Genomic DNA, 14,677 nt, shown 5'->3' on the forward strand with positions numbered 1-14,677 from the left:
GGATCGCTTGAGCCCAGGAGTCTGAGGTTGCTGTGAGCTAGGATGACGCCACGGCACTCTAGCCTGGGCAACACAGTGAGACTCTGTCTCAAAAAATAAAAAAGAAGAGGGAGTATCTGGCAGATTTAAAACATTTAAAATGTAATGGATGGGTTTTAATGGCAGTTTAGACATAGCTAAAGAGAATATTCAAAACTGAGATTGTTCAGAGGAAACTGCTTCTCTGTTTTGCATTTTAAAACATGAGAAATATAAAAATTAGGAGAACTGGAGAATGGATGGGGGGCGGGGGTTGTCTAACACATTAATTGGAATTCCAGAAAGAAAGCCAACAAAGAATGCAATAGACACAGTATCTGAAGAGATTACTGACTGAAAGACACAATCCTAACCAAGATTTTAAAAAATATTTCAGTTACCATTTACATAATATTTTTAGATATTTTGTGTATAAATGACATATCTTGTGATTTTAAAACTCCTGTAAAGTAAGGAGTCGTTACTGATATGCACTGAATTCTTCTATTTGTCAGGAAGTAGTCAAAGGGTAGAGATAGCACAGTAAACAAGATAAAATAAGGTCTGTTCTTCTCTTCCACACATTCTAAATAAAGAGAAAATAAAAATTGTAATAGGGTGATGTGACAGAGAAGACGTAAGTGCCTAAACATTCTAGATTGGGTACGCAGAAAACGTGCTGACCTTTATACAATTATCTCAAAGATAGGAACTAGGCATGCAAAGAGAAATCAGAAATGAACTAAAAACGATCAGAGGTAGATTTGCATTGTTACAAAGGAAAATGACCAATCTACATGGATTTAGTCTTTGTAATAATTTTACCAATTAATAAAATATTTACCCAAGATATTTCTCAACTCATCTGTCCCTCTGCCAAATGGGTTAACTTTTATCTGTGAAACTAACCACTCTCTGAATGTGCTTATTTCTTAAGTCTTTTCTCCTGATATTCCTCTCTTTCAAGAGAACTCTTTACCATACCCAATTATTCTCTTTCTAGTCATAAGCAATCATCCTGCTGGGTAACTGACTTGCTGAGCCTATGGGCTCCTCAGATAGTCTGATATCCTAATAGACTCACAAACTATGATATTAAAATTAATGAGGCTCTATTTCAGCAAAACCTGAATGAATTAATTCTATTTTGGAGATACTCGCTGAAATGACCTACCATGGAATCATATACTCAATCAAAGTCTCATATAGACTACAAAACTACAAGATAGTAAGGACAGTGTTAAGTTTTTTCATCATCGTATAGTCATCACCTAGCAGGGCACCTGGTATATGGTTAAGCACTCAAATATCTACTGAACAAATGAGATTAGTGAATACTGAAAGAAGTTCAATAAACAAGCGGTTCTGACAATAAATGTACCTCATGAAAAATAAATGCTTAGATAGGTAATCTTGATTTGTTGCATAGTTCTGAATCCAGCTTCCTAAGAAATGATGGTAGATACATATTCATGTCTCTTCTACTAAAACTACATTCAGATTTTTCAACTATTTGTAGCACATCTGAAAGATTTAATTTTTAGAAGAATTTACAGAAAAGAACTAAAAAATGAATATGGCACAGGTTCTTCTAAAGCAGTAATTCTCAACCACTGAATAATGTAAACTACCAGTATTTTATTCTTAAAATACTATAAAAAATAAAAAATTTGATACCCAGGCCATAATATAAGATTCTTATTTAACTAACCTGGAATAGGAATGAGGCATTAATACCTTTTTTTAAATCTCTCTAGGTAGTTCTCATATACATCTAGAATAGTGAATATCTGTTTTAAAACTTATCCATACAAAACCTTAATTTAAAAGCCTAATTCTAAGAAAAGCTATTTCTTTAAGAAAAAAATTTTAGAGAAATTTCACTTACATCATTCCATTCAGGTGACCATCATTATAAACTTATTCTTTAAGAAAAATATCTGATACTAGGTTTTAACCAGCCACTCTCTTAAACTATACTGATCCTCAAAAATAATCTACAAATACCCTTCTCTAACAATACACAAAATTGCAATAGGATACAAAAAAATTAAGGTGGAGCAAAGGTGACTTTCACTTTCAGCTAGGACAGAGTAACTGGTACCAGACTAGCTCTGCCACCAAAAACTAAAATAAGACAGAAATTATGAGGCAACTATTACATATTCAGTCACTGGACCACAGGCAGACAAAATCTGCATGTCTTTAGAGAACACTACAATCATCCTGCCTCTCTGTAGGCAATTCCATGAAAACTGGCACAGACAGCTGGAGACCAAGCAGAGCACAGGCAGAAATCAGGGTTTAGCACTTCTGAGTGGCTGAAATCCATGGAGTAGAGTGCTGGAATGGAGGGAGCTCTCTGCAGGATGAGTTTGGGGAACGGAGATAGATGGGGAAAGGCAAGATACAGAATAAGCACAAATTCCTCACAAGTCCTTGGCCAAGGTCTGGGCCATATATGACAGGGTGAGATTATGCTAGGTTTACCAGACAGCAGTTGCTACGAAGTTGACACCAGAAGAGAAAAACTAGAGGCCAAAGAATTCTGGAAAATAGAATGCCAGCTGAATTCTATCTTTAGAGGGGAAGAGACTTTGATAACCTCCTTGAACATCTACCTGAGAAACCAGAAAGGTCAGACCTTAGAGGAAAGGACTGATTTTTCTTCCTCCTGTGGCCTAGCCTCCTTCCCCCAGGTGGTGGGGGTAGGAGGGGCTGGAACTCTGCTGGACATCTACATAGAGAGGCTGCGATGTTTGGGGACATTGGGGAATGTGGGTAGGCCTTTGCAGTGATACTTGGCAGGAGTGGCTGCAGGGGAAGGGTGTGGGAGTTTGGGGTGGTTGTTAGCAACAGCTACCTTTATTGAGTGGTTAAGTACTGGGCCTAGTGCTTAGTTTCATTTGCATCATCTGAGCTAATCATAGCTCATAACCAGCAGGGAGTTGGGATCCCCATTTTACAGATGGAGAAACTGAGACTCAGTCAATTCACACAGTCAAGGTAACACAGCTAATAAACAGCAGAAACTGGATCTGTCAGAGTATTGACTCCAAAGACAGTGCTCTTGAACCATTAGGCTTTGTTGTTGCATGCAGGAAGAATGATGTCAGGAAACAGGAGCTTTCCCTAGGGAATAGATTGAGGGAAGGGAACCCTAGAGTTGAAGAAAAGGGATGAACAAGTGAGGCAAGGTTGAGCAAAACAAGTTATTCAACAGTTACCAACTGCCTACTTTGTGTCATGTACTGTTCTAGACATACAAAGACGAATAGGCCACAGGCTGATGTAGCCCCATTAGGATCCCTTCCCAGGCTCCAGGAAGGGCTCTAACACTAAAGCAAAACAAAAAAAAGGACTACACCATGAAGTTCTACCCTAGGCCTACCCTGTCCTAATACAGCCTAAAACCAAGGTTTGACAAGCTCTTTGAAAAAACAGAGATTAGAAGTTGCGTCCCATCAAGTTGGAGAAATCTGGGAAATATCTTGGGCTTCCCACCACAGATCTTCCCTAACAAAACGGTATGCAGCCAGAGGAAACAGGCAGAGCAGCAGCATCCTTGAAATGTTTGAGAAACAGCAAAGTAGTCACTGTAGCTGTAGCAGAGAGGGAAAGTCAGATTAGTAAAGTACATGTTTAGATTCACTCTAGCAGTTGTGTTAAGAATAAACTAAAAGAGAGGTAATATTAGAAGCATGGAGACAACTCAGGAGACAAATGCAGTAATCCAGGCAAGAAATGAGGGTGACTGAGACCAGGCTATAAGCAATGCAGGTTGTTAAGTGGTGGGATTTAGCAATATATTTTGAAAGTGGAGCCAAAAATTTCCTGATAAATTTGGATTTGAGTATGGGAAAAGAGCAGTCAAAGATGGTGCCAAGATTTTTGGCCTATGCAACTGGTAAAATACAATTGCCACAAACTGAAATGGGGTAAGGCTGCCAGTGAAAAAGGCCTGGAGGCCGGGCGCGGTGGCTCACGCCTTTAATCCTAGCACTCTGGGAGGTCGAGGGCGGAGGACTGTTTGAGGTCAGGAGTTTGAGACCAGCCTGAGCAAGAGTGAGATCCCATCTCTAATTAAAAAAAAAAAAAAAAGGTATGGAGAAGGTAAACAATAGTTCAGTTTTGGATGTGTTATATTTGAAAAAGACATTCAAGCAGAGATGTCAAAGTCTATCAGACAGACAAATCTGAAAGCTCAGGAGTGAGCACTGAGCTAGAAATATAAATTTGGACATCATCAGCATATGGATGGTATTTAAAGCCATAAGACTGTAGGGGTAGATAAATGGTGTAACCCAGGGGTGGGGAACCTAGCCTTAGGGCCACAAGTGGCCTTCTAGGTCCTTAAGTGTGGCTTTTCGACTGAATCCAAATTCTACAAAACAAATCCTTTTATTTTTATTAATACACTTTGGTTTATCTTTTATATTCTTATTTTTAAAATTAACATATTTAAAATACCAAAGAATAAAATAAGTTTCAGCAAAATAATCCTCCCAGATTGACTGGCACAATTAGAACATTAGTAAGCCGTAAGGGCTAAACTGACGGCTGGTACACTCAGGATCTAACTTCCCTCGCCTCACTGGCACCACTACTGCATGAGGCTGGTTGGCCAAAGTTTACGGGGGGTCGAGCACACCCAGTCTGTCATCAGTTTGTGATGATGGTGCACTGTGTTTCTGTCTGAAGTGGAATTTGTGAATAGTTGCACAGCACAGCAGTATTTTTTAATTCTGTCTGCTTAACAGCTCATCATGTCAAAGAAGACCAAGAGAACACTGAAGGAAGAAAACATTTTTAAATGAAGATTGTGAATTGCAATATTATCTTGTTTCTGCTAACGATAAGATGATTTGCTTGTTTTGTGATACTGCAATATCAACATTAAAGAAATTCATGCTCATCAGCATTATAACACTCATAAGGACCACAAATATTTTAAATTACAGGGAGAGGTGCGAAAGGTTGTACTGCAGAAATTAAAAGATGAAAAGCAAAAGCAAAGACAATTCTTTCAAACAGCAATAAGACCTGGAAATAATACCACTGAAGCAACTTATAAAGTAGCTTATACACTGGGCGGGGTGGGGGGTGGGGAGTCATTCAGTGATGTAGAAATTGCGAAAGAATGCATTGTTGAAGCTGTAGGATGCTTAGACCCCGATAATGATTTTAAGTACAAACAACTGTCTCTTACAAGGAGAACCATAACTGGTCAGCAGCATAAATTAGCCTTCAACTTAACAGAACAACTTCATGCAATACTTCAAAGGGAAAACATACATTATTCAATCACTTTGGATGAATCAACTGATACTCCTGACTCAGCACAGGTTTTATACTTTCGGGTCATAGCAGAAGATTTTCTTTGCTACAAAGAGTTACTCAATTTGGGCACTCTTGCAAACAGAACACAGGGAATAGATATCTTCAACTTTCAAGATAAATGTCATGAAGTTGGACTGAGTTTGGTAAGTTTAGTGAGTGTATGTACAGATGGTGCACCTTCCATGACAGGAAAACGTGAAGGGTTTATTGTACAGATTTTTAAAAAGGATTAACAGATCCAAATGCTTTCATTTCTTTCCATTGTATCTCGCATCAGCAAAATCTCTGTGCTAAAGCTACTATATTAAGTGACACTTTGCAATAAGTTACGAGTATTGTTAACTATATTTGTGCAAATAGAACATGGCATCATCAGTTTGTAACATGCTAAAGTTGAATGATGAGGTACTCAGTATGGATTTGCCTTATCATTCTAAAGTGTGTTGGCTATCACAGGGACAGGTGTTAGCCAAAATTTCATCTCTACAAGAACAGATAGTTAAATTTTTATTGTGGTGAGCTGAGAGCTTTACAATAAGGGGTTAATAAATGAAATAAGCGGTACACCAGGGGCTGGCTAAATTATAGCTACATAGTTGAAGTGTTACACTGAAAGAACAGTCTTTTGTCTAATAACTGCCATCTGCTTCTGTAACCCTGCTTGCAGCTTGCTTTGAGGATTGTAATCTGCCTTCGGGCGCCAGAGATCTCCTGTGACCTTGTATCTTGCAACCCAGACTTCACTCCCCGCTTTTGTTCCCTGAACACCTGCACTATGCCACATAGCCTCCCTCAAAAATAGTATAAAACCCTCGTAGAAACTTGAGATGGTGCCATCCTCTCGTACTGCTTTTATGCGGGCGGAGGTGGTCGCTGGCCAGCTAATAAAGACTCTCAATTTGGCTTCATTGAATTCTCCTGTGGTCTGTTCGCGCCCTCCATACTGCAACATTATGAAGAACAGAATCAGCAATGTGAATTATTGAAACAAGATTTCTATAGGAATACAGCATTTCTGTGTGATATGTCAAATCAAAACAACTTGAATATTTCTTTGTAAGGGCTATATATGGTACGTGGCCAGAATCCAAGCATTTTGAAAAAAAGGTATCTTTTTTGAAAACACCACTTCTTCAAAAGGAAATTTCAGATGAATGTTTTCCCCAGTTAGCAAAGGTAATTGATGAGCAGGTTGATACCTGTGAATCATGTGAACATGCAGCTGTTATAGACCTATGAATTGGAGAATACAATGAAAGGTTCACTGACTTTGAGAATCATGACATCCCACTCAAATTAGCATTTCAGCCTTACCTAGTTGATATCACCAAGGCATCTCAAGAACTACACATGGAATTGACTGAGCTCTCAGTAGATGACATTTTAAAAGCATTGTTTGATACTAAGAAAAAGCCAATTCAAATATGGAAAAATGCAATAGAATACCCACGCCTTCGACAATATGCCCAAAAAATGCTTTCTTGCTTTTCAACCACTTATTGCTGCAAATCTCCATTCTCCTACCTAACCCAAATCAAGATGCCCTTAAGGTCACAAATGACTGATACCCATCTAGAGGATCAACTGAAACTGCGGACCTCCATGCTGCAACCAAATATTCAAATGCTTTCAACAAAAAGCAGACACAACAATGTCATTAAAAGGTTAGTTAACTTTAAAATTAACAAATAGTTTTCATTTTTTGAAATTATTAAGTATATAGTAGTTAAGAGTTTTATAAAATAATGTACATTTTTAAGTATATCTAACTGAAGTTTCTTGAATGCGGCCTTATTGATTGTAGCTAAATTAATGTGGCCTTTCAATACGACAATGTTCCCCACCCCTGGTGTAAACCCTGGCACATCCAACATAGGAGAACCAAGAGAATAAGCAAATGAGACTAAGAAGAAGTACTCAGTGTGGTAGAAAACAAAACAATGTGGTCTTCTGGTAGCCAAGTAAATAGAATGTATTAAGGGAATGATCAAACACATCAAATGTTGCTCATACATAAGGTATTAAGATGATGACAGAGAAATAACCTTCATCAGTAATGCAGTGGTTATTTATGACCTTGAAATGAACAATGCTGGTAGGATACTGATAGTCAAAAGTGTATATTTAAGAGAGAATGGGACAGGAGAAATTGACCATGATTATAAGCAGTCCTTTCAAAAAGTTTTGCCATAAAGAACAGGGACGGCTCTGCTGGTAAGCAAAGTGGGCTAACAAGGACTTGTGTTTTCTTTCATTTTTTAAAAATGGAAGAAAAACAAAATATTAAAATGCTGATAGGAATAAATTGTTAGCAAATGAAAAACTGACAATTTGGCAGACACAAGGGCAAATTGTGGAAGCAATCCTTGTCTACGTGAGAAGGGGTAAAATCCACCTTTTTATAGGAATAAAGTTCAACTACGATAACCGACAAAAATGTAGATGCAGGTGCTTTAGTAGAGAAGTAGATGTGACAGAAGGAGTCTACAAAAGTTCTAGTTTGATTATTTCGATTTTCTCAACGAAGTAGGAAGCAATGCCAGCATCTGGGAGTGAAGATGAAGGATGAAATATTCAACATTTAAGAGAGGAAGAAAGGTGTGAATGCACAATATGATTTTCAAACATTAAGCGTCTCCTTGAGGGAAGTGGTCGTGAATTGAGAATGAGACCAGTTGGTATCATTACGGCATAATGTGTTTTTCTCCTGCCATGTTCAGTTGGATAAACGAAGCATGACAGGAGGGAAGTTGGGTTTAATCAGGATTGTGGTTTTGCCAAGCTAGTTCAAAAAGTGGGATAAGGGGGTCAAAGCTAAATGCAAGGGCGTGATTAAAATGATTAGCCATGACATTAAACTTGGAAAGGGTTAAGTGAGAACACAAAGGGATAAGGTAAAGTGAAAGGGTAGTAGGATCAATGGATTAAAATAAAAATCACTGTGTGGTTGAATAATTGTACAAGTCTGGTACTAAGCAGAATGAGCTGGAATGATAGGAGATGTGGTCACAGAGAGGAAAGCTCAAAATTGAACACAATTATTAGAAATGACAAGGTCTAGTATATGATCACGTGTGTGAGTGGCCGTGGCATGTAAAGGACACGAATGTTGGAAAGGAATTCAAAGAACACAAAGACTAGGGTATCTAAAGGATCGAATCTATGTATATTAAATTGCCAGGAATTAAGGTAATAGTAGCATTCCACAGTTTACCATTGAGTTGGGAACTAAAGTGTCTGAGAGATAAAGGGGAATGAATGACCCGAGGGTTTTTAGATGACAGCAGCAATGAGGGGTTACAGGTGATGACATGAAATTAAAATCTGGAGACTTTTAGGGAGGAAAGAGGAAGAATGGTCTAAAAAACAGATGATTCTCTTCTCTTCTTGGTAAAGAGAAGACCTACCTCATACCTCCAGGCCAAGGAATACGTGAGATGTGAAAGAAAAAACTGTTACCAGTTAAGACAGCTACAGGGGAAGCAGTATTCATTACAGCAAAGGTGGCACAGAAAAGGATAAAAGGGAGGGAGGGTTGAGGATACAGAGATTCTGATGACAAACCATGGATTCCAGAGAACAAAGTGGAAGAGAGGGACAGAATCGGGCAAATGCACACCCTTATGGGAATTAAAGTATGACAGATGAGGGGACACCTGGGAGTGTGAAACTTTCTTGGGTAACAGACAAATAAGGATAAAGGACATAATAATATTAATCCTAGTAGATTTAAGGCCAATAACAACGGAGAGGCTGAAAACAGTGGTGGTAAAAAAAAAAGGGGAGGGGGGATAGAGTTTGGGTCTTTCTCTTGTAACTTGTCAATGGAAAAGAAATTCAAGTTCCAGCTAGTCGACCCCATCTTCACTCCAGATGAGGACTGAAGAGTAAGAAGAATGTGGTCTTAAAAATGACCATTCATTCATTTCAGGAGAAACAAACTCTCTCCAAATGTGTAGGTTCCATCTTTGCCCCATGCTGACCATCTCTAATGTTTCTCACGAACTATCACATATCAAACTTGTCAACATTATTTTTCAAATGACCCCATATAACAAAATTTAATAGACATGGTTCCTTTTTTTCCTGAAGACCTCCTTCACAGAGTCCTCCGTTTTCATGCTTCAGTCTAAACTAGCTACTACACAGCTATCATTCTGGGCAATCCCTTATGTTCTATTTTCTTGGTTTAATAACTTATTTGGTGGATCGCATTCTCTAATAGCTTTCCAGAAGGAAGTGCACAGCTTCCAAAGTTTCTGAATCCTTGCATGCTGCAAAATGTCTACATTTTATCCTCATGTTGATTTATAGTTTAGTTATAGAATTCTAGGTTGAAAATCTTTTCCCCTCACCTCCCAATTTTTGAAGTCACTGTTGTACTGTCTTCTAGTTCCTGGTATTGCTATTTTGAAAATTCCATTTTGATTGCCATTTCATTGCTGGTCACCTAATCCTAATCTTTGGAAACTTTGTTCATCTTAATTTTAATCCATAGGGTACTATCATTTTATGATGCCATATAGGTCTTTTTTTATTTTTTTTTTACTACAATTGTTCTGGGCAATAAATGGAACATTTCATCCTGGTGACTATTCTCAGAAAAATTTCTTGCACTAATTATCTGATACTTTCCCAAAATTTTCTTTTTCTGTAATTCATACTGGTTGTCTGTGAGAACTGTAATAATTTTCTGAACTTCTGAATTTTCTCCACAGAATGAAAAGGTCTCTAAATCCTAAAAGGAGGGAGGCAGGAATAGTAAAATGAAAAAGTGTTTCACTACTGGCAATCTGGAAGCAAGCTGGAGAGGGGGAAGGTTCCATATCTTAGTGGGTAGATTTTACACTTAATCTCCCTGATTTTAGCCTAGTATCTCATCCCTACCACCCTGTGGACCTAATATCCCCACACCCAGTGCCTCTCTGATTTTATTTCTCCAGAGAAGAAGCTCGACTTCTGTGATACCTATCATCTCCAGGTCCTGCGCTATTATAGATTTCTGAGAAATAAACTGATTGCCTTCCTTTGTATCTCCTTTGTATGGCCTTAGTTGGTTCAAATAACAGAGCCAACAAATCTTTCATTCATTTCCCGGCTTTTAAAAAACTGACTGAAATCCCCATTCATGTCTCTTCTCCTGTTCTTAGTCTTTATAAGTCTATACCTTTTTATTCCCTTATTATGAATAGAATTTTTAGAGGGAGGAGTAATAACCCCATGGTTTGGCTAGAAACCTAATAATGTTTCAGGTATAACATTTTATACAATTCTATAGCCACTTTCCCTTTTGAGAACTTCCAAGTAAACCAAAGACGTCAGTGAAGTGTTTTTAAAAAGATAGAGAAAAAAGAAAATGTGTGAACTGCAATGTTAATAATGACTAAACTGGGGCTAGCACTCTTGGAGGACAAGGCAGCAGGATCACTTGAGGTCAGGAGCTCAAGACCAGCCTGAGCAAGAGCAAGACCCCGTCTCTACCAAAAATAGAAAAAATTAGCCGGGTGTAGTCGTGCCCACATGTAGTCCCAGCTACTTGGGAGGCTGAGGCAGGAGGATCGCTTGAGTCCAGGAATTAGAGACTACAGTCAGCTATGATGATGCCACTGCACTCTACCAAGGGCAACAGAGTGAGACCCTGTCTCCAAATGAATGAATGAATGAATGAATGAATGAATGAATAAATGGCTAAACTGTAACTGAGTTCTTACTATGCTAAGCACTTTACAGGTACAATTCTCAGTCAAGCTTCACAACCACCGTATAAAGTTGGTAGTATATTTTCTCCATTTAAAAGATACACATATACACACACACAACACAATTATTCATCTTTATCACTATACTATGTAGCAATTATCTTTAAAAAATAAAAAAAGCATGGGGGCGGGGGAACAGGGTAGGAGGGTGTGTATGTGTGTGTAAGAAAAACCAAAACTGTAATTCTAGACTGTATAAGTCAATGATTATGGAATTCTGAAGCTAAATTTATGTTCAGAGGAAAATTTACATGTTTTTGATAAACTAAGAATTCAACATAAGAATCTAAATAGAGTATAGCAAAAGCAAGCAAGGAAAAATTTAATAAAGATAAAAGAGAAAAAGATAAAAGAGAACTGTGAGGATTAGAACACTTTTAAAAAAAAGAATACATGAATTCAAGAACTGGGTCACTAAAATGGTTAATAAAAGCCACAAACCTATGGCCAAGCTTAATAAACAATAAGGAAATAAACTCAGTTATAAAACATCATAAACAAGAAAGATATAGCCACAGATCTTCATAAAAATCTTACTGCTATTTAATTCAAAGCTAATGTTTTTAAATCTCTACTAAACAGATGATTTTCTAAGAAAATATAAATTATCACAACTATATAATTGACTCAAGAAGAGATGGGAAACCTGACTCTCCCATCAATAAGCATACAAGAAATGGAGACTCTTGAAGAACTAGCCCTGAAAGGTGTTAAGTCCAGATAGAAGGAGGGGGTAGGGGGAAAAGGATGGAAAAGAAAGTATAAGATAACAGACACAAGTGAACTAGTTTTAAGGTTAAACCGCTCTCCTAACAGATAAGGAGGGTGTTCTAACACCTCTAAGAAGTTACATGTACAAAAGCAAGAGAAGTTTAGAACTTGGGGGATGGGTGGGTCCCTGCTGCCAGAGTGTGAGTGGAAGATAACAAATTGTGTAGTAAAGAATTTAACCCCGCCCAAAAAGAGGTCTACCCTTTGCCTTCAGTTCCTGGCAAGTAATCTCTAAGCCCCTGAAATGTCCTGTCTGATACAAATGTTTGTTTACCTGGGGACCTTGAGTCAAGCCAGATAGTCTATGCTAACAATATAATTTATAGTGGAGCTTTGTGTCACAGTATCCCAACCTCAGGAAGGTCTGTCCTGGAGAACTGAGGTCTGTCATGTGGGGCAATGAACCATGTCTACATGACAGAGCCCCAGTAAAAATTCTGGACACCAAGGCTTAGGTGAGCTTCTGTAGTTGGAATAGTCTATGTATTTTGTCACACATCACTGCCAGGGGGAATTAATGATGTCCACAACTCACTCCACTGGGAGAAGACAACTGGAAGCTCCACATTTGGAATTCTCCTGGACTCTGCCCCGTGTATCTTTTCCTTGGATGATTTTAATCTGTATCCTTTTGCTGTAATAAACATAACTGTGATTAAAATAGCTTTGAGTTCTGTGAATTCTAGCTAACTATCAAACCGGAATGTAGTCTTAGGGAATACTGATCTTACAACTGGTGTCAGAAGTCAAGAGGGGTCTCGTGGGTTGTTCTCTAATTTTATAGTTGGCATCAGAAGCAGGATTGCTAGAATGACCCTGGCTTACGGAAATACTGAGGTTTGGGAAGAGGAAAGATGGAGCAGTAGGAACTGATAAAAACTTTAATTCCTGGAGGGCTGCCTGGTCACTCATGTTATAGAACTGCAGCTGTAGTTACCAGAGGTAAAAGTTACTGATGGAATTTAGAAATGGTGGCTCCAATTCCCGAGGAGCTGAATTGCCAGATAAATAAGGAAATGCAACTAATAAGAAAAAAATTAAATAATCCTTTTGTTATTATTGTCTCTAATAGCTAAAATGAAAATACAACAGAGCACTGAGACAGATCCTGACACTAAGCCAAGCTGAGCCAGTCTGAGCTACAGCCACTAGTCTCAGGGTCACTCCAAAATGAAAAATTATGCTGGGACATCAGACAGCACCTCTACAATCTCTAGTCACAAGAAGGTAGTGTAGGTGAGGGAAAGACAAAACCAAGAAACTACTAAAACCAGGGAGTAGAGTACAAAGGAATTGTCTCATTTTTTTGGATCAATATTGTCAGTTTCCTAAAGAAAAACTTTCACCAAAATGGATTAAGAGAGTAATTAATGAGAGGCACAGTATCTTTGGCTTTGAACACTGAAGAACTGGAAGACTATGCTGGGTTGCTACAGGACCCACAGCTCACTATAGAATAACCACAGATGGCTATACATGATCCAGATACACAAGCAGGTTATACCCTAGGGCACAGCTATAGCCTGGTGGATTGGATAAAAGCCACTGTAAAGTGTGTTTACCCTAATAAGGCCACTGTCCTCCTCCTCCTATGAATGCCAAATGAAAATCCCCAGAATAAATAAGTGATATGCTTTTTATGCAAGCCATGCTGGACTGGCACTATCATGATGGGATAGTCATTTACTGAGTATGCCTCACAATATATGATAAATACTGTGCTTTAGGGGGCCCCTTTTGTATGGGCATGTCATGTAACCTTACTGCAAAATCTAGCAACAATCCAAGGAGCCTTATCAGATTTATTGTCTTAGCTTCTCTTTACAGGTCTTAACAGATGCTAAGAAAATCAGAGTGATTCCTAAGAAAACAGGGAAAGACAAAGAGGAGAGGTCAAGGGAGTTATCCCAGCAAGATGGAAATCTTTAGATGGTTATTTAAATATGAGATTAATAAAGCTACATTGATGGGGTTGAAACAAAAGTCTTAACACAGCACTACACATAGTGCAGGGGATTGGGTAACAAGAGGAGACCCTGCTAATCCCCTAATATTAAAGGCCCCTATACTAATTTTGCTATATTTTATTTAAGTTTGGAAAAATTTAAAAAGCTGGATGGCAAAGATGACAATGAGAAACCTGACCTCAAATTGCCTTGGGCAATTCTCTGGCAGATTAATTAATCAAGATGAAGACAGATGGAGAGGCCAGGATCTTCTAACTCAACCCCTGTACTGGGAAACCAAGGCAATATACACATGTGTGGATAAAAAAATCTAGGGGGTAGATAAGAGACATTTCTGGAACTCCTTGACACTCAAGGCACTATGATTCCAAAACCTCTTGAAGTCCTAACAGCTGTCAAGTTAGACTGGGAGGAGGCAACAGTTGATAGGACTAAGGTGAAGGTTTAGATTAAAATCGGAATGTCCTAGAAGACTATGTGCAGTGGTTATGTCTGCTTTACCCGAATGTATTATTGAGACAGATCTAATATCTCATTGGTGAACACTTCACTTGCCTAGTATCATAAAACAAAAGGCATACAAATTCACCTTAAGGCCAATCTCAATTGGACATGCTAAATGGGAACCTTCAGAATGCCCAAGTCCACAAAGGTTGTTAATTTGTCACAGTGTAAGATAGCTGGTAGACAAAAAGAGATTATATTTTAATGAAAAATAAGAAGTTGGAGTCCCGGTGCCAATGAATTCTCCATACAATAACATTGTGTGGCCTGTGAAAAAAGTGGATGGCTCAGGAAGACTAACAGCTGCCCATCAAGGTT

General features: G+C 38.4%; 1 protein-coding gene across 1 annotated transcript in view; it reads right to left on the reverse strand.

The window, feature by feature from the left end:
• The window catches only part of TRIM33 (tripartite motif containing 33), a 144,901-nt gene that overhangs the window by 54,391 nt on the left and 75,833 nt on the right, over positions 1-14,677 (reverse strand). Inside the window, exon 3 of the mRNA XM_012644588.1 lies at positions 9,990-10,096. Within this exon, the coding sequence (XP_012500042.1) occupies positions 9,990-10,096 (107 nt within the window). The remainder of the gene's footprint in view (positions 1-9,989; positions 10,097-14,677) is intronic.

This window comes from Propithecus coquereli, unplaced genomic scaffold (genome assembly GCF_000956105.1).
Source record: "Propithecus coquereli isolate 6110/MARCELLA unplaced genomic scaffold, Pcoq_1.0 Scaffold215, whole genome shotgun sequence".
NCBI lineage: Eukaryota > Metazoa > Chordata > Mammalia > Primates > Indriidae > Propithecus > Propithecus coquereli.